Source organism: Carassius auratus, chromosome 37 (assembly GCF_003368295.1).
Source record: "Carassius auratus strain Wakin chromosome 37, ASM336829v1, whole genome shotgun sequence".
NCBI classification, from domain to species: domain Eukaryota; kingdom Metazoa; phylum Chordata; class Actinopteri; order Cypriniformes; family Cyprinidae; genus Carassius; species Carassius auratus.
The window spans coordinates 810,363-835,570 of record NC_039279.1 but is presented as its reverse complement, the minus strand read 5'-3'; the positions used below and the strand labels follow the sequence as shown (position 1 = coordinate 835,570).

General features: G+C 34.7%; 4 protein-coding genes across 5 annotated transcripts in view; 2 read left to right on the top strand and 2 right to left on the bottom strand.

Annotated features, from left to right (window-relative positions):
• The window catches only part of LOC113055786 (vinculin-like), a 10,143-nt gene extending 2,813 nt beyond the window's left edge, over positions 1-7,330 (top strand). The window contains exons 5-15 of the mRNA XM_026222149.1: positions 237-427; positions 511-710; positions 1,419-1,547; positions 1,636-1,785; positions 1,873-1,981; positions 2,862-3,164; positions 4,320-4,447; positions 4,521-4,706; positions 4,776-4,979; positions 6,198-6,302; positions 6,381-7,330. Of these exons, the coding sequence (XP_026077934.1) occupies positions 237-427; positions 511-710; positions 1,419-1,547; positions 1,636-1,785; positions 1,873-1,981; positions 2,862-3,164; positions 4,320-4,447; positions 4,521-4,706; positions 4,776-4,979; positions 6,198-6,302; positions 6,381-6,527 (1,852 nt within the window). The 3' untranslated portion in view covers positions 6,528-7,330. The remainder of the gene's footprint in view (positions 1-236; positions 428-510; positions 711-1,418; positions 1,548-1,635; positions 1,786-1,872; positions 1,982-2,861; positions 3,165-4,319; positions 4,448-4,520; positions 4,707-4,775; positions 4,980-6,197; positions 6,303-6,380) is intronic.
• Positions 7,331-7,997: 667 nt separating this feature from the next.
• Positions 7,998-14,399, top strand: LOC113055805 (adenosine kinase-like). Its single transcript, XM_026222169.1, has 11 exons — positions 7,998-8,414; positions 9,869-9,943; positions 10,051-10,104; positions 10,239-10,317; positions 10,438-10,610; positions 11,584-11,692; positions 11,788-11,958; positions 12,208-12,243; positions 12,342-12,456; positions 12,541-12,627; positions 13,783-14,399. The coding sequence occupies exons 1-11, from the start codon at positions 8,179-8,181 to the stop codon at positions 13,905-13,907; spliced, it is 1,260 nt and encodes a 419-aa protein (XP_026077954.1). The 5' UTR covers positions 7,998-8,178; the 3' UTR covers positions 13,908-14,399.
• A 1,554-nt stretch (positions 14,400-15,953) lies between these two features.
• On the bottom strand, positions 15,954-19,985 carry LOC113055827 (dual specificity protein phosphatase 13). 2 transcript variants are annotated; one of them, XM_026222196.1, is made up of 4 exons: positions 19,810-19,985; positions 18,188-18,343; positions 16,965-17,185; positions 15,954-16,276 (listed from the first exon to the last, which is right to left on the bottom strand). In XM_026222196.1, exons 2-4 carry the CDS (start codon positions 18,313-18,315, stop codon positions 16,074-16,076), a joined length of 552 nt encoding a protein of 183 aa, XP_026077981.1. In that variant the 5' UTR covers positions 18,316-18,343; positions 19,810-19,985; the 3' UTR covers positions 15,954-16,073. The 2 variants fall into 2 exon arrangements, with proteins under 2 accessions (XP_026077981.1, XP_026077982.1); XM_026222197.1 differs by lacking the exon at positions 19,810-19,985 and adding an exon at positions 18,977-19,158.
• Positions 19,986-22,296: 2,311 nt separating this feature from the next.
• On the bottom strand, positions 22,297-24,991 carry LOC113055826 (dual specificity protein phosphatase 13-like). Its single transcript, XM_026222195.1, has 3 exons — positions 24,754-24,991; positions 23,670-23,887; positions 22,297-22,780 (listed from the first exon to the last, which is right to left on the bottom strand). The coding sequence occupies exons 1-3, from the start codon at positions 24,876-24,878 to the stop codon at positions 22,569-22,571; spliced, it is 555 nt and encodes a 184-aa protein (XP_026077980.1). The 5' UTR covers positions 24,879-24,991; the 3' UTR covers positions 22,297-22,568.
• Between the last annotated feature and the right edge of the window lie 217 nt (positions 24,992-25,208).

Sequence of the window (25,208 nt, the reverse complement as noted above, 5' to 3'; positions counted from 1 at the left end):
TGAATGAAGATGTATCATATCGATCACAAATGCAGTATGGAGTACCTCAAGGCTCAGTACTAGGGCCGCTACTCTTCACGCTTTATATGTTACCCTTGGGAGATATCATCAGGAAACATGGTGTTAGCTTTCACTGTTATGCTGATGGCCCGGTGAAACACACCAATTTGAAAAACGAATGGAATGCATAGTCAATATAAAAAATTTACTCTGTCTCTGTGTGTGTTTGTGTTCAGAGGTAAGGGAGACACTCCTGAGGCTCGAGCGCTGGCGAAGCAGATCTCCTCGTCTCTGCAGAATCTCCAGTCTAAAACCAGTAAAGCGGTGGCCAACACTCGTCCGGCTAAAGCAGCCGTCCACCTGGAGGGGAAGATGGAGCAGGCGCAGAGATGGATGGAGAACCCCTCGCTGGACGACAGCGGCGTCGGTGCGGCTCTCCTCCCGCTCTCTCTTCATACTCCATCCAAACAGATCTCCTTTGCTTTAGGGTTCGTGTGTTTGTGCTTGTAGGTCAGACTGCCCTGCGTGGGCTGGTCGCTGAGGGCCGGCGTCTGGCCAATGCTCTGCCGGCGTCACAGAGGCAGGGGCTGCTGGGTAAATGTGAGGATGTGGAGCACCTGATGGGGCAGTTAGCGGAGCTAGCGGCGCGCGGGGAGGGAGACGGTCCTCAGGCCCGCGCCATCGCTCAACAGCTGCAGGACACACTCAAAGTAAGACGCTACTGTCACACTCACAATGAGGAAAGACCTCCAGCAACAACACTCTCAGACTCTCACATATACATCACAGATGCACGAGGATACAGTACAGAGCTCCACCTGCTGGTGAGAGGATGTAAATCTTCCTCTCGAGACAAATGGCATCTTGTCATATTTCAAAAGTTCTATACATTACCATTCAAAGGTTTGGGGAAATTGATACTTTATTTTCTGCAAGGATGCATTAAAATGATCAAACACATTTATTTATATTGTCATTTAAAATGAACGCTGTTCTTTTGAATTTTCTGTTCATCTGTGAATCCTGATAAATATAATGCATCACAGTTTCCACAAAAATATCAACTGTGTTCAACACTGATAATAATCAGAAATGTTTTTTGAGCAGTTAATCATCATATTATTCTGATTTCTGAAGATCATGTGACACTGAAGACTGGGGGAATGATGCAAAAAAAAAAAATACAGCGGCGCATCACAGAAATAAATTACACTTTAACAGAGATTCACACAGAAAACTGCTGTTTTACATTAGAATAATATTTCACAATTTTCCTGTTGCTTTATTTTTAATGAAATGAATGCAGCTTCGGTGCACAGAAGAGACTTCTTTCAGAAACCCTGATGTGTGTGTGGTGTCTGATGTGATGTTTGAGTCCTGTTCGTCACATCGGAGGGTTTTGTGTGTGTTTGTGGCAGGATCTGAAGGGTAAGATGCAGGAAGCCATGACTCAGGAGGTGTCTGATATCTTCAGTGACACAACCACACCGATCAAACTCTTGGCAGTGGCAGCGATGACTCCAGCAGACGCTCCCAACAGAGAGGAGGTGCCCCACACACACACACACACACACACACACTAATGCTGGCGTGAATCACCTTCCTCTGTGTGATGGATGATGTGTGTGTGATCAGGTGTTCGCGGAGCGGGCTGCTAACTTTGAGAATCACGCGGGTCGACTGGGAGCCACGGCGGAGAAAGCGGCGGCGGTCGGGTCGGCCAACAAGAGCACGGTGGAGGGAATCCAGACGGCCGTCAAATCAGCCCGAGACCTGACCCCACAGGTGACACTGACCCCGTTCACACCAGACCGAGGCTGAAGGAAAACTAACTGTACATGAGGGGGATTTTTACACATGTTTGTTCATCAGGTCGTGTCTGCGGCTCGCATCCTCCTGAAGAATCCTGGAAACCAGGCGGCTTACGAACACTTCGAGACCATGAAGAATCAGTGGATCGACAACGTCGAGAAAATGACCGGTGACTAACTTCTGTCTGATGCTTATATTTTTATTGATTTATTCCACATTTAATGTTTTTATTTGATATTGTTTAATTTTATATTTTATTTTACTTTTTTGTATTGATCTATGTGATGCATTTTTCACTTACTAAATTTTTATTTATATTTTATTTTTATTTTATAATATTTTATCTTATTTTATTGTATCTATCTTTCCATCCATAGTTTATTTATTTATTTATTTTTTATATCGTTTCATTTTTTATTTTATTTTGTTTTGATCCATGTAATGCATTTTTCACAAACTGAATTTTGATTTATATTTTATTTTAATTTTACAATATTTTATCTTATTTATTCCATCCATCCATCCACAGTTAATATTTTTTATTTTATTTTACTTTACTTTTTTATATTTTTATTTCATTTTATTTTCTGTAAATATATTTTTATGTCAGACAAGATGGTATCTAATGATCCATCTAATGTATTTTTTTTTTTTACTTATTTCATTTTTATTTATTTTATTTTATTTTCATTTTAATTGATTGAATTGTTTTAATTTAATTAAATTTTTAGTACATATATGTTTACGTCAGAAAGGATCTAATGTATTTATAAATTTTTGATATTGTTTTATTTGTCATTTTAGATTTTATTTTTATTTATTATATTTTTATTTATGTCATAGTCTGTAATCATTATGTACTTGACCCACAAAAGGTTATTTTATTCAGAAAACTAACAGGGAGCAATGAAAAAATTATTTACAGTATTTGACAGATCAAAATAAATTTGAAAACAATTATGTGGAAAAAAATACAATAAAAATTGCAGAGTAGTTGTTTTCATTTGCACAAATCATCTACTGTAACTGAAGCAATACGACTCTTTCAGGTCTGGTGGATGAAGCGATCGACACCAGGTCTCTGCTGGACGCATCAGAAGAAGCCATCAAGAAAGATCTGGACAAGTGTCAGGTGGCTATGGCCAATCACCAGCCTCAGATGCTGGTCGCCGGGGCAACCAGCATCGCCCGGCGAGCCAATCGGATCATGCTGGTGGCGAAGCGAGAGGTGGAGAACTCAGAGGATCCCAAGTTCAGAGAGACAGTGAAAGCAGCATCAGACGAGCTCAGCAGAACCATCTCACCGATGGTCATGGACGCCAAGGCCGTGGCCGCCAACATACAGGACCAAGGTGAGACACACAACACACAGGACTCATCACTCATACTGTACATCTATTTAAATCTAGTGCACTGTTGAAGATCTGCTTGGAGAACGGTTGGTTGAAAGTAGATCTGCATGTCACAGGGAAAATATCTACTGGCGATTTATCTGATTAAAAATTTAGTTTTCCATTTAAAATGCAACTTTATTTGGCTTTACAATATAAATATGACCATAAAAGTTTTTTTTTTTTATTTAATTCTTATTATTTATTACTACTACTACTACTAAATAAAAATATTAAACAAAATAATAAATATCCCTATTGTAATATTTCATTGTTATGCTTGTTAATATTATATAATTTAACCAAAAATGTTGTGATTTATTATAAATATGACTATAAAATGATCAATAATAATGATGATTATTATTATTTCTAAATAAAATTTGATTAAATGATTGTATATGTTTGTAGGGATTCATCATTTGGCCAATAATTTTATGATTTATATATTAGCATATTAGCAATTAGTTTATATTGTTATTGTAAAAATTGTTATTAAAACTAACAAATAAAAAAATAAAACTACCAAACAAAAAATTACTATTGTTATTATTATTAACAAAATGTTTAATGTATGTTTTTAGAGCTTCATAATTTAGCAAAAAACTTGTGATTTTATATAAAAATATGACTATAAAATCATCTGTTATTATTATCATTATTATTAGTAGTAGTATATAACTTAATATTACAAATATTACACAAAATAAGAAATATTGCTATTGTAATATTTCACTGAAGTGTGCGTTTCTAGGGCTTCACGATTTGGCAAAAATGTGGTTTATAAAAAATAAAATATTATAATATTTTGTCCAACTATATAAATATAATAACAACTACTACTAATAAAAAAAAACTACTTAAAAAAAAAAGCAGGTTTTTTTACATTTCACTGTAAAAAAAAAAAAAAAAAAAGGGGTATTTAGGGGGGAAATAATCTGTTTTTTACAATATAAATGTAAAAATAGATTGTCTCAATTTTTAAGACTTTCTTTAATTATCTTTATGAATGGTTAAACCTACAAGTCTCATTCGAAGTTTGGAAAGCTGGTCATGTTCTGGGATGAATTCGATCGCAGCTTCATCTGAACCGGTGTCTGTTGTGTTCCTGCTCAGGTCTACAGAGGGGCTTCCTGGACTCGGGTTATAAGATCCTGGGCGCCGTGGCTAAGGTCCAGGAGGCGTTCCAGCCGCAGGAGCCGGACTTCCCTCCTCCTCCTCCTCCGGATCTGGAGCAGCTGCAGGTCAGATTCACCACAGCTGCACACATTTACTGCACCAGCACGACTTTAAACACTGACCCCGGCTCTCGTTCAGATCAGCGACACCGCCGCTCCTCCCAAACCGCCTCTTCCGGAGGGTGAGGTGCCTCCTCCCAGACCTCCGCCGCCGGAGGAGAAGGACGAGGAGTTCCCGGAGCAGCAGGCCGGAGAGATGGTCAGCGAGCCCATGATGGTGGCCGCCCGGCAGCTGCACGAAGAGGCTCGCAAGTGGTCCAGCAAGGTGAGTCTGGAGCCCGGGTTCGGGGGGGTTTGAGGCGCATGTGTTGATACTAAACCTGGTTTCCTGCAGGGCAATGACATCATCGGAGCGGCCAAGCGCATGGCTCTGCTGATGGCCGAGATGTCTCGACTGGTCCAAGGTGCCACCGGGAATAAGAGAGCGCTCATCCAGTGCGCCAAAGACATCGCTAAAGCCTCGGACGAGGTCACGCGCCTCGCCAAAGAGGTCGCCAAACAGTGCACAGACAAACGCATACGAACCAACTTACTGCAGGTATGATGAACGCATGATGTCTTTCAGGGTTTGAGATTTAATAGAGTTTTTACACAGAAAGCTACCAAAAATGCTCAAGCGAACTGCGACCAGATTGATTGAATTCCAGTTTAATTTAGGGCTGTATTATTTGGGGGATATAACTATTGATTTCTCTGAATCAGAATTGTGATTGCAGTATTTTTATGTAAAAGAAGGTGAAAATGATCTCTCAGGCAGATAAAACCACCTTTACAGAAAGTATTGTGCATTAGCATTATATAAAAGATGTATATTGCATGATTGTCCTGGTATTAATGAATGCAACCTTCTGAACACATCAGCAAAGAAAAAAAGAAAAACAAACGTTTTGTTCAAATTTTATATATATATATATATATATATATATATATATATATATATATATATATATATATATAAATAAAACAATCAAAAAAATATTTTAATATTAAAAAGATTATTGTTGTTATATATAAAATATAACATTGATATATATATATATATATATATATATATATATATATATATATATATATATATATATATATATATATATATATATATATAAAAAAATCAAAAATCAATGTTAATATTAACATTTTTATTGTTATATATATATATATATATATATATATATATATATATATATATATAAAATATTTTAATCAAAAAATAAATATTGTAATATTTTACTGTAAAATAAAAAATTAAGAAATATTTTTTAAAAATGAAGAAAAATTATAAAATGTACAAAAAAATAAAAAAATATTAACATCAGTTTTAACAGTACATCTGTAAATTTACAGCAGTAATATCTATGACTTAATTTCTTCATTTTCAAATGTTAAACCATCTAGATTTTGGGGGATTGGGGGGATTTTGATTCACCAAAGTGACTCACATTCACATGCAGTTTGTTCAGAATCAGACCAGGATTCGTTCAGTGAAGCGCATGCATCCGTTCAATACATCCCTCCAATCATAGGCATGCATTCAAATGCAATCTGCTTGCATTTGCTTTGTGCTTTTTAGAGAACAAAATGTTTTTATGCATGCATGAAAATGACTGGAAACGTTGATTTAACACTGCTACAATAGTTAAAATGGTCCGACTAAAACAGATTAGAATCAACTTTTTGGACGAGGGACAGTGCAGAGGATGCACAGACAGATTGACTATTGAGGGATACTTTAATGTGTTTGTGTGTGTTTGTGCAGGTGTGTGAGAGGATTCCCACCATCAGCACACAGCTGAAGATCCTCTCCACGGTGAAGGCCACTATGTTGGGACGCACCAACATCAGCGAGGAGGAATCGGAGCAGGTCAGCTGTCGCCTCTGCTCCTCTCTGAACCCTGTTTGTGGATGAAAGCGCTCTAAATGTGCTCTGGTTCTCCCGCAGGCCACAGAGATGCTGGTTCACAACGCTCAGAACCTGATGCAGTCGGTGAAGGAGACGGTGAGAGAAGCCGAGGCCGCCTCCATCAAGATCCGCACGGACGCCGGCTTCACCCTGCGCTGGGTCCGCAAGACGCCCTGGTACCAGTGAGGGAGGAGCCAGCGCTGATATCCCAGCATGCACTGGGGGAAGCATTACAGTCCAGGTCCACTGTGTCAAAGCAGACGTGTCGTCCACATCTGGACTCAACTATTCCAAATCGAAACCTTGTTCTTGAACGACCATGAGTTAGAAAAGAAGGGACGCAACTTTTTTTTCTAATGTTTTACTTTGTGTTGACGGATCCCAGGTTGATATTTTTTGAGGAAAAGGTATTTTAGAAAGGTCTTATTTTCTTTCTTTTTTTTTTTTGCATTCTGAAGCCGTGTCCTTTATATACAGTACACACACCAACAGCCTTGTTCTCACTCTTTGAATGTATTAATAGATGTCACATGCACAAACTAATGCAATGTCTTCACAAACAAAAACACAAGCACAGATTTTGGATTATGAAATCCTCTGATATGCAAAGTGTTCACTGTGCATCTAAATTAAATTTTCGTTCAGGGGCGACGCTGCAAACTCTAACACAAGTACTGAAATGAAGAGAGAATCAAACCTGCGACCTGGTGCTTCCTGTAATCTCTGCCAAAGCAGTCCGTTTGCATGATATAACCACACACACACACACACACACACACACACACATGCACTGCCGTCCTCGTACACTACTACAGAAAGCACACTCAAGTATATTTATCTGAGTGAGAATCGGCTCTTTTCACATCTTTGTCTTTTCTATCGTTGAGGAGAGCAGCAGGCTTGATGTAAATAATGTGTTCATCTTTAAAGTCTGCCTGTAAGACCTGATGTGCCTTGTCATAATAAAAGAACTAATTATCAACTCAGTCATATATGTGTGGGACTTTATATGTTGGCAAATGGTCGATGAATATGTAATCTACTGTATGATGCTAATTAAATTGGCCTTCTAAATATTAAGCTATTTATTTCAGATTAATGCTCTACATTTTATTTTTGTTGTCACTAACACTTAAGTCCCTTCATTGCAGTTTTAACCAGTTAACCCTTTATAAAATTCTTAATTTTCTATATATATATATTAGATTTTTGATGTATAATACCCCCAGTTGAAGTTAAAAATGGCTTACATTTTTTTAATGACAAGTTTTAATTCATAATTAAAAAATAAAGTATATATATTAAAAAGTATTAAATTATCCATTTTACTTTATTATTATTTTTTTTTTTTGCAACGAAAGAATCAGGAAAGAAGACCAATAAATATGCATATTAATTGAATCCAATTAAATCGGGTGTATTTCACCCATTTAATTATGCTTATTACATTGACACATTGATAGATTCTACAGGTATTCCATTAATCTACTTTTTAAATATTAATTCCTTGCTCAAAAAACATAATTTAACTTATTTTAAAGGTTATTATTCCTACTGTACCTTTAAGACTACTACTGTAGCCTATATATATATATATATATATATATATATTCATTCTTGACTGATTTAATAATGTACAGCGCATGCATTCCTGTGCTCGTGCGTCTTGCATTTGATATCATAACGTCATATATATGCAACACAGTGCATGCATGGTGTTTTTAAAGCGATGGTTACATGCTGTAACGTGTGCATGCGAGAATATGACACTTTGTCACGCGCGTGCATCATTTTTGTCTTTTGATGCTGGATTCCATCGGATGCATGTAACTTTGTTATGATGATGACAAGATTTCAGACCTTAAAAACACTTGTGGGTTTGTCAGCCAATCAGAGTGATGGATATATCCATGCGCTCTACTTGCCTGCATGTGTAATAACCAATCATCACCCAACTGTATGGAGCCGCTTCCGGGTTGCGGGACTCGAATCGCACGCGCTCGCAGCGTGTAACAGACTTACTGTTAAAACAGACAATCAAAGTGTGTGTGATCTAATCATGCCGACAGTCAGGTCAGACTTCAGCAATGCATTACCTGTGTATTCCAGTGGCTGTGTCTGTGCTTGTCTGCTTCCGGTTTAAGGATCGTGTGCCTTTATGATGCAACGTGCTTTATTGTCTCATTTGTGACATCGTATTTATATATATATATATATATATATATATATATATATATATATATATATATATATATATATACACACACACACACACACACACATGCACACACAGAATAGGTAAACAGCTGCAATTTCTTCAGTAATTAATTATGTAATGTTATTTCCTTTATTATGTTTTAAAAAACTGACCCGTAATTGTTTTTGTTGTTGTTGTTGTTTTTTAATTAGGATTCATTAGATATGGCTAATCTATGTACACACAATTTAATGATAGTTATTAAATGAGATCTATATGCACATGGCTTTATGTGAAAAAACACTTATTTTGTATTATTAGTTTATTAGCAGGGCAGTTGGTAGATTTTGAAAATGATATAACTGGAAGGACGATTTCTGTTCCTAATCCATGCAGACTCATGTGTTTGTCTTTATCAGATTTATTTAGACATGCATGTTCACACACGTCACAGTAATGCATGCATTATATCCCAGAATGCATGTTGCATATGTGCATTCACTGATCACTTTGTTGCTGTGCAAGTTCTATGTTCACGGAGTATTGCTCAACCACAGCCCTGTGTGTGTGTGTGTGTGTGCTTGTGTAAAGAGTTGAGTCAGCACTTTAGCATGTGTTCTGCTGTAAACACATTCCATTTAAACCCATTAACCACACACTATGTGTTCACGATTCATTATCAAAGTGCATGAATTCTTCCCAATGTTAATTCAAATCCAGAATGGATCTGTAAACAGTGTTTTTGAATGCATGACCTGTAGAGTTGACGTGATACACAGCGTGTTTGATGTGTATAATGGACATTTGTGAGGCTAATATTAGACTTGTGAGTCCATTCAGAGCTACGAAGATTGAAGGTGACTAGAAAACCTTCAGCAAATCATGGCGCTAGCAACACCAATGTCATGGGTTTAAATCCCAGGGAAAGAACCTCCATCTGTTACCATCACAGAATGGATGTTAAAGGAATAGTTCACTCAGGAATCTGCTAACATTACAAAAGTTGAAGTGCAAAAAATAAATAAAACGCAGTATTAACCTATATAATGCTATATAAAAACAAGTGCATGCACTGATGAGTTGCATGGCAGTTTTTGCCTGTGACAAATTTGTGCTCTGCTATGCTTAAAAAAAATAGCAATAATATTAATGCATGCACAGATTTGGAATGAGGGAGTTCTAGAATTTTCATTTATAGGCACAGGCAGTGCACGTTTATTTTTATTGCATGTTTCATATTCACAGGTAATTCGAAGTCCTTTATACCCAAAGTTTATTATAAATATCAGTGCGTTATTGTTATTGTTATATATGTGTCTTGTGTTTGCAGTCAGAATGCTCTGTTCGGGATGGGGAATCCGCTGCTGGACATCTCTGCTGTGGTGGACAAGGATTTTCTTGATAAGTGAGTGTTGTGTGTAACTGCTGTGGATTCCTGTGATCACACATCCTCCAGCTCCGTTAGTGTAATTATACATAACTAACTAACTAACTGATTGGTGGTGTACACAGGTATGGCTTGAAGCCCAATGATCAGATTCTGGCGGAGGAGAAACATAAAGCTCTGTGAGTGCCATCATCACACATTACAGTCTTATTTTTAAAATCTCCAGCAAAATCTTTGTGAATGTAATAATGCTGGTCAAAGGTTTGCAATGATTAATAATTTATGTGAATAATCATATATGTTGTCACTGCAGGTTTGATGAGATTGTGCAGAAGAGTAAAGTCGAATATCACGCCGGTGGATCCACACAGAACTCGGTCAAAATCGCTCAGGTACATGTGGAAACCACACACACGTTATTCTGCACCGTATACAAAATGTCTATTAGGGGATTATGGGAAGGCTGTTTTAGAGCATTAATTTAAACTAGTGTAATGATGTACATCTCTCAGTGGATGATCCAGGAGCCGCAGAAGGTGGCCACGTTCTTCGGCTGTATTGGCTCAGATCACTTCGGAGAGATTCTGAAGCAGAAAGCGGCTGAAGCTTGTGTTGACGCTCATTATTATGAACAGAGTCAAGAACCGACAGGAACCTGTGCAGCCTGCATTACTGGAGACAGCAGGTCAGACATAAAACAGCCTCTTGTGCTCATCGAGGCTGTGTTTATTTAGTCTAAAATACTGTAAAAATGTGAAATTTTATTATAATTTAAAACAGCTGTTTTCTGTGTGGATCTCTGTTAAAGTGTAATTTATTTCTGTGATGCTCCGCTGTATTTTCAGCATCATTCCTCCAGTCTTCAGTGTCACATGATCTTCAGAAATCATGAAAATATGATGATTTACTGCTCAAGAAACATTTCTGATTATTATCAATGTTGAAAACAGTTGTGCTGCACAATATTTTTGTGGAAACTCTGATGCACTTTATTTTTCAGCATTCACAGATGAACAGAAAGTTAACTTTTTTTAATAGAAATCTTTTGTAAGATTATAAATGTCTATACCGTCACTTTTGATTATTTTAATGCATCCTTGCTGAATTAAATTAATTTATTAAAAATAAATTAATAAATATTTGAACATAATAGTTTAGGATTAATTTTATTTTATTGCACAATTCATACTAAACATGATATAAAGACATCAAACCATTATAATATACTTAATACACAGAGATTATCTTATATAGTCATTGCATTTTATTACAGACAATTAAAAATATGTCTGATACGGTAAACTGATTGTGCTAAAATGAAGCATTGTAACAATGTAACTGCAACTATGGTAACTGCGTAATACTCCTTTAAGGTTTCATTACCAACTAAGGTGGATTGATCCAATTAAAAAACTAAAACAAAACATTTAATTAATTATGTCTGATTCCAATAACATCACCAATATAGTTGCATCTCTATTGCATGCATGTAGGATTTATCAGTGCATGAATGCAGTTTTCCTTCAGCATTCATATTTTATACTGATTTATGCTGTTTATGACAATCCAGTCCGTTCAGATTGAAACCGTGATTTTTCATGCCCTCACACACATGGACTCATCAGGAGCAATGTTTGACTATTATCTTGTGTTTGCAGGTCTCTGGTTGCAAACCTGGCAGCAGCAAACTGCTATAATAAAGAGAAACATCTGGATGTCGATAGGAACTGGAGTCTGGTGGAGAAAGCGAGTGTTTACTACATTGCAGTAAGTGCTTCACGTGTGTTTGAATGCACAGATGAGAGAACGGAGAGATTTATCAGCAGCTGGTGTCTCTATGAATCCTGATCTCTGTCCTGCAGGGATTTTTCCTGACCGTGTCTCCGGAGTCCATCCTCAAAGTGGCCAAACACGCGTCGGACAACAACAAGATCTTCGGCCTGAACCTCTCGGCGCCCTTCATCAGCCAGTTCTTCAAAGAGCCGCTGATGAAGGTCATGCCGTACGTTGACATCATCTTCGGGAACGAGACGGTGAGGGTGAAAGAAAAGGATCAGCACAGTGTCTACAAAATAAAGCTCTCATAAAGTATATTAGGTTGGAGAAACCAGGGATTTCTGATCGTATCAGTTGACGTGATTCAATTAGAAAGAATATGTAGCTCTCTATTTGCTATTTACCAGAAACAAACAGGATTCACAGCCAATCAGAGTAGAGTGTGATTGGATTGCTTTCCTCTATTTTCTCATCAGCGGAGATCATGTTTCATGTTTCTTTTACAGGAAGCTGCTACATTTGCAAAAGAACAGGGCTTTGAGGTGAGTGAAAAATACTGTAATGCCTTTTTTCGTTATGCACACTGAACACAAAAGAAGCCATCTCTCAACATCTGGCTCTGGTGCTCGTGTTCCTGCAGACAGAAGACATCGCTGAGATCACGAGGAGGGTTCAGTCTCTGCCCAAAGTCAATAAGAACAGGCAGAGGATGGTGGTCTTCACTCAGGGCAGAGAAGACACTGTGGCCACTGTGGGTACGTCCAGCAATCAACATCTAGATGGGTTCAGATCATCTGAGAAGTTGTTTTCTTATCATTTGTCTGCTTGTCTTCTTTCAGGTGATAAAGTGAAAATGTTTCCTGTTTTAGACATCGACCAGAACGACATTGTCGACACTAACGGTGCTGGTGATGCTTTTGTGGGAGGTAAATGATTGGTTGGGTCATTTTAGCTAATTTTTCTAGAATTTAGTTATTAATTCAGTATTTATTAACAGTGCACTCTTTAATATTATGCTAACAGTACACTGTATTTGCTTTTCAGTTGCAAATAGAGCATTAGAGTATGTTTTACAAGTAATTACTATTTAGCTTTTCGACTTAAAAATGTGATGTTTGATTCAATGCATTATTCGCCATTTCTCTGTAATTATTTGCAAATATCTGAGTGAAAATGCTTTGGTTCACGTTTTTAGTGTATATAAAATATGTAGAGTATGTATATGCATTTATAATAAGTGCTTTAAGTAGAGGAAGACTAACATAAACTTTTTGAGTACCTTCAGGGCATGCTGCTGATGACACAAACACAGTTTTGACACAACACACCAATGTGATTTGTAAAATATAGCATTTTACAACCAAAATTTTAAATTACTAACAAGGAAAAATAGGGTATTGTTCAACTCTGAATCTAAAGAGACCAGTCTTGTGATTTTGGGCCAAACCGTTCAGACCTTATAAGCAAAAAGAGCCATTTTTCATATCTCCAGACCACTAGGTGGCACTGTGCTGAAACTCTGCAGGTACACTCAGGTCATGGTTATTATAACACACACCAAGTTTGGTCAGAATAAGTTAAAGCGTTGCAGAGATATAGCCTCATGTCCACTTTAGCAAGCTCTTCATCAAAATCGTTTGCGCGTTATTCAGTCTTAATCTTAACTAATTTGGTTGAAATAATCTTGAATTTCATAATTTTTTGGCGCCAAGATTATCTATTTCCATTTTCGCAACAATTGTAACATCCAGGAGAAAAATTATGTCATTCATTTCTAGCACTTGCGATTCAAAAGTTATTCGCATCAATGTAAGTTTAACTTTGAACAGTAGGTGGCGCTAGAGACTTTGAGATAGAGACTCCAAATTTGCTGTATTTAATGTTCAGACTGTTCTCAATCCGTGTGCCAAATTTCACAACTTTTTACCATACAGTTCTTTGGGCTGCCATAGACTCAACAGAAGAATTAGGATTAGTATGCTGCCTATGTAGGGAGAACAGTAGATATCAAGACGGCTCACTAGGTTTTCGAACAGAGCCTGTACATGATGAGCTCTGTATATTTGTCTGTGTGTCTGCAGGATTCCTGTCAGAGTTGGTTCGGGAGAAGCCGTTGGAGGAGTGTATCCGTGCAGGTCACTACGCCGCGAATGTCATCATCCGGCGAGTCGGCTGCACCTTCCCTGAGAAACCCGATTTCCATTAACTATCACATATTTCCCAATGCAGAAACTTACCATCTCATTTTTTATTTTATTTTTTTACTTATGTGCCTTTGCATTGTGTTTCCTGTTAAAACAGCATTTATCAGGATCGCGACGACCATATATTTATATATATAATATACACTCCGCTGATTTTGTGTTAAAGAACAGTTTTTCATCAATCAGTTTTTATGGCACAATGCCTAAACATTTCTATATTTAATCTATTAAAGATCTATTATATCGTTTTAATTAAGTGCATTTATATTTTTCAAAAATAATGCGAGATTATATCATTATATCGTAGCATTTTTTGCTTAGCAAGTAGATGTCTTTCAGGTCAATATTGTTACTTTGAAATACCAAATTATATCTTAAACGCACAATCTTTATATGCATAAGTTGTATCTGATGTGGGAATTTATTTTTCCTCTTTTTCCACTTCTGGAACAGGATCGTTCAACTGATCACTTTAATAAAAAGATTTTAATTGATTTCAGCCATGATAAAATAAGACACACAGCTGAATGAAGTGTTTGGATCGATGCACCTAAAGACGTTTGGTATATATTTATTATTTTATTTATTTTTTTGGATTAATTTTTGGTGGTATGACCTTCTCTGTTTGTTAGTTTTGTTCTTTTTATTTATAAAATTATATAAAAACAATAATAGTAAAATTATCTTACAAAATTTTATTAAATTATATATTTAAAAAAAATTAAATATATATATATACACTGTAAAACCGAACAGTGAAATTAATCAAATTAAATTAGTTAATTGCACTCAACTAATAACGAAAGTTCATTGGACTTAATTTAAATAAGTTCTGTTAACTCAAAAATTTGTTGTAGTGAGGTGAACTTAAAATGATTGTGTTTTCTAGTTCCCAGCATGCTTTGCTTCAGAAAACAAGGAAACAAATTTAGAAATTAAGTGTTATTTTGTGTGTTTTTACACAAGATTAACATAGAGGGACATAAGTTAATACATAAATGTTGTGTTATATTAGATTTTACAAAAGTTTATGTTATGTTGGATTTGTAGTGTTACCGTTGTGGTGAAGAGTAGAGCCTGTGGTTAGACTGAGGATGGACAGCAAAAGCCTAATTTTGAGTGTATTTCCCACATTATAGGAGTTGAAAAATATATAAAATTATGAGTGAATTACTCTCTAATTATAAGTTCAGAAATATAATTATTTAAGATAACTGAGATAATTTAAGGCAACTGGAATTAATTTTTTTAAGTTTATGTAAACTTAAAACATTTAAAAACATCACTTAAATGTTTTTGTGTAATCTGTTACAAAATATTTTTTGAGTTCTGTGAACTTATCAGGGTTTACAGTGTATATATATATATATATTTGATATTGGTTAAAATATTTTATAAATTCTCTGGACTCTTACTAAGTTTGATTTCATGATATTTTATATTTTAATCTAGTAATTAAATTTATTTTATTATATTTTGATATGTATATATTATATGAACTATAATACTATATTCTTGTGAAATTCTCTGAACTTTGTCATGATTACAAATATTGGATTTTTTTATATATTAAAATATACAATAATAAAATAAATTTTAAAATAAAATAAAAATGAATGTTTAAATTATCTGCTCTCTAAGAAGTTTGATTTCATGATTACATATATTTTATTCTAGTAATTATAAAAACGTATTTTACAATATTTTTATTTATGCATAGTTATTTTAATACATGAAATATAATATATTTTTATGAAATTCCCTGAACTTTGTCATGATTACTTATATTTTATATTTTAATATAATAAATATAATAATAATAATATATTAAATGTATTTTGTTATATTTTGATACATATATTTTAATATATGTATATATTTTAATAATTGAAATATATATAATAATATACTTTACTGTAATTTTATACGCCTCTGAAATGAGTTTAATTTTGGACTGGCCTATGGAATCCTTCTCTTTTTTAACCCCTTCTCTCCTGTCTGTTCTGAAAGCACTACCGTGTTAAACTGTGAAAAAAAAATACTATGCCTTAAGAAAAAGAACTCATTTTAATTGAGAAATTAAATCCTGTATCAAATCATGCAATTCCATTATAAGGCAGATTCTGAATCGTGCATTGCTGTTGCTGTTTTTGTGATGAGTGAACGTGTTAGAGGCCAATGCCGTGGCAGTGCAGGGTCTTGTCCAGTTCTCTCAGCTGTTCCATGAAGCCCGAATTTGGGCAGATGTTCCTGTGTTGTGCGACGGCTTTAATGGCTTCCACCAGAGTCATGCCCTCATGAATCATCAGATACGCCAAAACCAGCGTCGAGGAGCGACTCAGACCCATCGCACAGTGCACAAGCACCTTACCTAGAAAACAACAGATGAATACAAAACATGCAAAAAGCATATTTCAATAAGATTTGAAAAAAAAATTTTTTTGTTAAATATCTTAAATAAAAGAAAAGGGCTATATTTTGTATTAAGAAAATAATTGTAGGATACATTTAAATATTAATATTAAATATTAAATATTTTTCTCATTCAAATTCCCAAAAAGAACAAAAAGAAAAGAAAAATAAAACTAAAATATTTTATTATTATTAATATTAAAAAGACTGTTAAGAAATCACCACTGTGTCAGTGATTAAGATACTATTATAATTTTAATGAATGTTATAATTTTATAATTGTATTTATTTTCATTTTAGTTAGTAATTAGTAATTATGTTAGTGTTTTGTCATTTTTATTCGATTTTTTAAGGATGTCAATATAGTATTTATTACTTTTTATTTTATTTGAGTTTATTTTTTAATTTTTTTTACAATTAATTTGAACAAAGTTAATTATTCTTGTAAGCAACTAATGCTTTTTACGGTTTTATTCAAGTAAAACCCTGCACTGCGCATAAGAATCAAATGACAAATAATATCACAAATTGAAAATAATATTATGATGCTAAAAAAAGGTCCTAAAAACTGACACAATCCTGATAAACCTAATTGAATTTCTGATTGAATTCGGCATTAGAGCGGCGGATGTGCTTCCTCTCCTCACCTCCAGGGGTGCTCGTGGCAGTCTTAATAAACTTGGCGGCGGAGTAGAAGAAAGGGCTCAAGTCAAAGGAGGGCATGTCGAAGGCCTCGACCCCGTGATAGCTGATCTTAGTGTCTCTGTAGAAACTGGCTCCTGTGTTGACACTGAACTTGCCGTGAGCTGCGTTCAGCACGAATGTGATGTTCAGAGACTGCAGTAAGTGTTTGTCTTTCGCTGCGTACCTGAATCACAATCAGTCACAACACACACACACACACACACACACAGAGAGAGAGAGAGAGACACACACAGACTCTTCTTAATAAGCAAAAACATTTTTTACATGTTTATAACACAAAACAGAGAGCATACCAATTTTGTAAGGCACAGAAATTAATAAAAAGCAAGATTTAAAAAATTTGAAGGAATCACAATTTTTTTTTTATTGTTTTCTAATATCTAAACATTTGTAAATCAAGATCCATTTACTTGATAAGCATGATGACATAAGATTTTAACTTTTAATGTATCATCAAATTAAGTGTTTTTGCTTAAAATGAAATAAAATAATAATAATTTTTCTTACTCCACTACGAGTTATTTTTCTATTGAGCAAAAGAAAAAAAATTTTTTCTTAATTTCTTGATTTAAGAATGTTTAGATATTTTAACTGGAAAACAACACAATTTTTATTATTATTATTAATAGTAAGTATTTTGTCAGAAGAAAATAAGTTAATAGAAAAATAAATTTATGCACCAAATAGTCTGTTTTATTTACAACTTTGAAAAAATAGCTTTTACAGCGTAGAAAATGTGTTCAAGAGTTAAAAAATAAATAAAATAAATGTCTAAAATTGAAATTTGAAATTCTACTTAAAAATTCCCAGTAACACTTTACAGTAAGGTTCCATTAATTAACACAGTAACTAACATAAACAAACAATAAACTATACATGTATTTCATCATGTATTCATCTTTGTTAATGTTAGTTAATGAAAATACAGTCGGTCATTATTCATGTTAATTCACAACTTTTGATTTCAATAATGCATAAGGTTGAAACTAACATGAACTAAGATTAATATATATTCTGTAATAAATGCATGGTTGGGTGTTTATTCATGCGAACTAATGAACCTCACTGTGAAGTGTTAGCAAATTCCCCAATGGATCTACAGAACTGGATTCTTTAAGATTTGGGGGAACAGGATTGGTTCGATCTGTCCCTGGAGTGTTCTTACATGTCTCCGATGTATATCCCAGGCCTGACCTCGTCCAGATGTCCGCTGGCTCCGGGTTTGACCCACAGGAGTCTCTGAAGCTCGGAGGCTGGAGGAGTCTGGTAGCGTCCGTTCCCACCGTTAGCCATCAGACGGGGCTTTACCGGCCCTCCGCCGCTGCTCGGACACAGAGGAGAAGAACTGAGCGGCTCTTGTTCTCATACACCTCCCAGGAATCACTCACAACAAGACAGCGGTCAATAATAAGAGTCTTGTGCTGTTAGATTCGTGTGAGGAAGAGAAAGTCATTCGCAGGCACCTTTAGTTCTCATGCATCTCGTCACCAATCACAAGTTTGAATATGAAATGTGTTGTATGATATATACTTTAATGCTGCTTTATTATGCTATTCTATTTATTTTTTAATAGCATTCTGTATGCATTGAATTCATGGGAAACACCAGCTCAGACATTCTGCAAAATTTCATGTCCAATGGAAGAAAAGAAAGTCTGATGAACAACACGAAGGTTTTTTCATTGTATTGTAATGCACATTTAATAATTAGATGTTGAGCGTGCAGATTTATCACTTAAAATACAAATGCATACACTTATAAGTTGCATATTTAACCAGTGCTTATGGGGATGATTCAACTACGCTTAGATGATATCAAATTTGCTACATTTTTATTTTTAAAAGTGATTTTAACATTGCATGTGAAAGATGAGAAAATATGCACAGTATTGTCATGCATAAACATGCCACTGTAAATAATAATGCACTGAACACAATCATGAGTAATGACTTACAGGGAATGGCTTATTAAAAAACGGAGGAAGTAAAACAGCTTGTGCACTTCAGTCTTGACCCTAATGACTTTCTGAGATGTCCATGTAATAAATCTGATTCAGGCTCGTCGTGATGACATCACTAGTTGCATAGTCTTTTACTGATGAGGTCACTAGCTCATTTCTTTCTGTTCCTCATATAACCACAAATGACAGGACAGTTATTTAATTAAAAATATAGTTATTATAATATAGGGTTATTATACTGAAACTAAAAAATAAAAATAAAATTCATACTTCAAATATATAAAAATATTTCAGCTAGTTGGATGTACTGAAATAACTAAAACTAAAATGGAAATAACAATAAATAAAAACACTTACTAAAACTTTTACTTAAATTAAAATGAAAACAAACTATAAAACAATATAAAAATCGAATTTAAAATATGAATAAAAAACTATAGTGATATAAATAACTCTGTGCAAAACAAATAAATAAATCTACAATATAATCCTATGATGTTTTGTGGTATTATCTTTCTTGTCTAACCTTAAAAATAAATAAATGGAATAAAATGATACAAATCACTTTAATCTCAAACGTTTCAAAAGATGATTAACAATCTGAAAATGATTTTCAAGTTAACATCCTCATGTATGCATCAATGAGCAAAAAGTTACAATTAATAAAGTGTAATTATATGCATGACTGAGACTTGTGATCAAACATTAGCTTTACACACTGCGAAGCAAATATTAATCAATACCTCAATGCATATGCATCATCATTAGTAGTACAGGAATCTATTTTAATGAATCTAAAACAGATTTTCAAGCACAAACAGACTCACGGTGTGTTGAGGAACAGCTCGTCAGTGTGTGTGTGTGTGTGTGTGTGTGTGTGTGTGTGTGTTGTTCAAGCCTGTCTATAAATCTATTTATATATACTGTATAATCTGATTCCTGCTGCTCTTAACGCTCTGTTTCTTCAGGATCCTGATCTGGAAGCACCAGAAACCACATGAGATCCTCTGGTGAGAAGATCCTCTGTCATATCACACGGATTAGAACCGAATCCAGACAGATTCTGCTCATTTCCACACGTCTGTGTCCGAGTAACAGCGTCTTAAATTAGACTCGAAGCTCATTCCCGCAGCGGCACGATAAAAATACATCAGCTCTTCACTCTCAACACAAGGGAGTTCACTTGCTTTGCTGGACAGCTGCTTTGCATTTTTAATAAAGAGTTTTTTTTATTATAAATATATAGAGAGGTCTCTTTTGCTTATGAAGGCTGCATATATTTGGAGAAAATATTATAGTTTAAAATAATAATTTCCTATGTTAGTATATTTTAAAATGTAATTTATTCTTCTAATGCAAAGCTGTATTTTCAGCATCATTACTCCAGTCTTCAGAGATCTTCAGGAATCATTATCGAGGTTGGAAACAGCTTTTGCTTCTTCATATTTATGTGGAAAGCATGATACATTTAATTTTTCAGGATTCTTTGATAAAGACAACGTTCAAATGAACAGCATTTATGCAAAAGGGAAATCTACATCACTTTTTGTCAATGCTGCATAAACATATTAATTTCTTAAAAAAAAAAAAAAAAAAAGAAGAAAACGTACTGACCCCAAGCTTTTGAAGGGTAGTGTTTATTGTTACAAATGATTCATATTTTGTACAAATGTTGTTCTTTTGAACTTTTTATTCATCAAAGGATCCTGAAAATATGAAGCGACAAAAACTGTTTCTAACATCTATAATAAATCAGAATATTTTCATGATTTCTGAAGATCATGTGACACTGGAAGACTGGAGGAATGATGCTGAAAATACAGCGGAGCAGCACAGAAATACATTACACTTTAACAGATAAAAAAATATTGTATATATTATTTTACATTTTGCACAATATAAAAAAAAAATCTTTATTTTTGATCCAATAAATGGAGCCTTGATGAGGAGAACAGACTTTAAAAACTTAAAAATGTTTAACATCAGTATAATTATATGTGTGTGTGTGTGTGTGTGTGTGTGTGTTGAATTAAATAAAGAGCTTATTTAAAAAATAAAAGCTTTCCAGCAAAGCAAATGAACTAAAAAAGTGTACAGTAAAATATCAAGTCAACTTGAAGTCATTAACAGACTTTATTTACTTTAATACATTATAAATTAATTAATCAGTGCATGTTATTCTCCTTTTCATTTCATTTAGATTTAAAACATAGAATATTATTTTATTTATATTTAAAAACATTTTAAAAACATCCCGAGGTTAACCAAAGTGCTGCACAGAGACAGTATGATCGATAAATAAAACAGACTTGGCACATATCATAAAGGAAAATGTGTTAAAATATTAAATCAATATGATATATATATATTGAATATAATATATTAATATATTTTATTAGGCTGTAAATTCTCACTTCAGATAATTGATAAGACAACACAATGTCTTTTTGTAATATTTATTATGAGCTTTTAAAATGTGTGACCTACAGTACTTTAATGTACAGTATCTGTCCCACCGTGTGAATCTGGGCTGTTTTGGTCCTGTTGTATAAAGTGAGTCTTCTGTACATTTACTGGAAGATTATGTTTGTTGTTTGTTTTCTGTTTTGTCTTTTAAATCACAGATTTTTAACAAACACTTTCTCTCTGTAACTGTATTTACTCTCATATTGAAAGTGCATAGATGTGTTTGCATATAAAGTGCATGTTTAAACCTTTCACCGCAGACTGAGAAATGCTTAACACACAAACATTGGTTGCAATAGCATGCATTTTTAACTAGATAAATATAAATATTAAACGAAAATGCACTGTATCAACCAGTATTAGTGTATGATAAGAATACATATGCACATTTTTATTTAAATTAATAGTTCACCTAAAAATGAGCATTTGTTGAATATATCCTCACTCTCAGGTCATCCCAGATCAGGATGAGATTCTTCATCAGGTTTGGAGAAATGTAGCATTGCATTACAGTGAATGGGTGCCGTCAGAATGAGAGTCTGATAAAAACATCACAGCACTCCAGTTCATCAGTGAACATCTGGAGAAGACACAAGATGAAACAAACCCACAATCGAGTCAATAATCCATAATAACACTTCCTCCGGTGAAAAAGTGTTCTGGTCTGAATCAGGAGAGAAATCTGCACAGATCAAGCAGCGTTTAAACAGAGACAACAGCAGATGCTCTTTTTATGGATTATAGACTCATTAAAAACTTCTTAATGCTGGATTTGTTTCATCTTGTGTCTTCTCCAGATGTTAACTGATGAGTGCTGTGGATTATTGAGTTGTTTTTATCAGACTCTCATTCTGACGGCACCCATTCACTGCAGAGCATCCGTTGATGAGACACTGATGCAGTGCTGCATTTCTCCAAACCTGATGAAGAAACAAACTCATCCTAGGACATATTCAGCAAATTTTAATTAAGACAAGAAAATCAAGTTTACTATTGCATAAGCTCCGCCCACAATCAAATCTCATTGGTCCAGCTCCACATTCCTGTAAGCATGCATTGATGATGTCGCTTGGAGAGACACATCTCTCGTGGCGTGTCGTGATCGTTCGTCATGTTTTTCTCAGAGGAGAACACACCGTCTGTGTTTCCTCTTCCTCTGCAGATCCAGGTCCAGCAGCAGAGCCAGGAAGTTCCTGTTGGGATAGATGGCTCGTCTCTGGATGGTGCGCCGTATGGCCGCGTGCAGAGGCATGTTGTGATACAGCATCAGATACGCCAGCACCAGCGACGAGGAGCGGCTCATTCCCATGATGCAGTGCACCAGAACTTTTCCTATGAGCAGGGAAGCAGAGATCTGGTTTCAAACAGACTTTATGGTTTTAATAGAAGACGTTCTGGACTGTTCCTCGATGGTAAAAATAGCACCCACAATTCATTGCAATGATTCATTTGATGGCTTTGAGCTCACTGCTATTAATACAGAGAAGTCCAGCAACACTACCTTCAGCGAGAAAACACTTCAGACAAAGAAGGCTGTGTTTAATTGATCAAAAATACAGTAAAATTGTGAAATATTATTATAATTAAAAATAGCTGTGATTATATATTAAAATGTAATTTATTTCTGTGATGCTCCGCTGTATTTTCAGCATCATTCCTCCAGTCTTCAGTGTCACATGATCTTCAGAAATCATGAAAATATGATGATTTACTGCTCAAGAAACATCTCTGATTATTATCAATGTTGAACACAGTTGATATTTTTGTGGAAAACATGATGCATTTTATTTTTCAGGATTCACAGATGAACAGAAAGCTCAAAAGAACAGCGTTTATTCGAAATAGAAATCTTTTGTAACATTATAAACATCTTTACTGTCACTTTTGATCAATTTAATGCATTTTCTTAATGCATTTTTTTAATGCAAGAAAAAAAATCCTGAGGGTACTGTGTAAAGTGCAAATTTATCTTGAACTAACATGTCTTGATATCTTCACTAGAAACCAACACAAAACTATTGCTATTTGGCTATTGCTTAACACATAGTATGACCTACACCACGTCACCTGAAAATAAAAGTCTTTACAGAGCTAGGGCAATCACATTTTTGTGGAAGATTAAAGACTTTTTATTTGTAATATCGTGCACTGGTTAATCACAGTAGGTCCAGGAGCAAGACTCTACTAGTGAATTCTTCAGTGATTTGAAGCGATCTCTTACCGTCAGGAGTGTGGAGGGCTTTATGAATGAAATCTGCTGCTGGTTTGAAGTAAACGTCCAGATCGAAGTGTGTGGAGTCTTCAGCGGGGATCCCGCAGTACACTAAACTAGTGCCGTAGTAGTTCTGGTCCCCGATGCTTCCTCTCTTGCTGTGAGCGGCGTTCAGAATGTGAGTGATGCCCAGTTTCTGCAGGGCGCCTCGGTTCTGTGCTATTCCTCTGATGGGACAAATAGAAATGCATCATCAGAAGACGATCAGAAACGAGAGGAGATTAAAACTGCAACCTGTATGGCCACAAATCAGAGTCAAAGTTGACCAGGTTTACTTTCTTTAAGGACGAGTTCACCTAAATTTCACCTTCATTGTATTCAGTGTTATTTTAGTATCACTGAAATAATATCAGTAAGTTTTTATAATTTTTTTTTTTTTTTTTGCATTTTAACTCAATTTAAAAAAAAAAAAATTCTTAATTAATTTTTTATTTGTATTCTTTATTTGTTTGTGTGTTTGCATTTTTATATATACATTATATATACAATTTTAATGAAATTAATTAATTTAATAAATGTGATTTATTAATTTAAAAATATTTTATTTGGTTTAAAAAACAGAAAAATTTGAAATACTTTGCAATATAATAAAATAATAATTTATTTATTTCATTTAATCATTATTATTAAAAAAATAATCAAATAAATAAAAAATAAAACGTTCTTAAATCAAATGTAAAAAATATTTCAATGTTGTAATATTTTATTTTATTTCAGTTCATGTTTATTTCAAATCATGTTTTATTTATGGCTTTAGTTTTAGTTAACTATAATAACCCTGATTCTTTAAAGCATCCAGTTTTCACCGTCCAATCAATTGCTTATGTGTTCAATCTTCTGCCTTATCTAGTCTTATTGAATATCATATTTCACTTGGTAATGCATCAGTTTATTGGAGTAAAATGTTTTGTGAACGTCTAGTGTCAGGTTGTGTGTTGATCTCAGTGTTTAGATCACTGCTTTAATAAGCCAAAACAGTATAAATATGACTTCTAGCTGTCAAAGCCATCAGTCCAGCAGCTTGTATACTCACACGTCCCCGATGTACAGGTTTGGCCAGACCTCATCGATCTGGTGCAAGTTTAATTTACACGAGTCCAGAACTTTCTCCAGGTCCTTGACTGACAGATACTCTTTGCTGTTAAGTGTACGGGCCATCGCTTCTTTCCTGAATTACCCTCCAAAAGATGAAGAGAGTGTGTTTATAATGATCCGGAGCTCCTGACTCGTGATCCCACACAACAGCTGTTTCCCACCTCAGTGCTTTAGTGAGCAGATAGTCTTACTGACGGAGACATGATGTCCACACACACACTCACACACTCCACGAACACACCGTACACACACAGATCTGATCTGGAAACCTTTTCTGTCTTATAATGATATGTCAAGCTCCAAAAAGGCATTTAACTTTTGCATTCTGATTCAGAAACTGTTGCACTGGAAATCAAGCAGCTCTGCCGTGTGCAAGATCTTTCTGGAAAATAA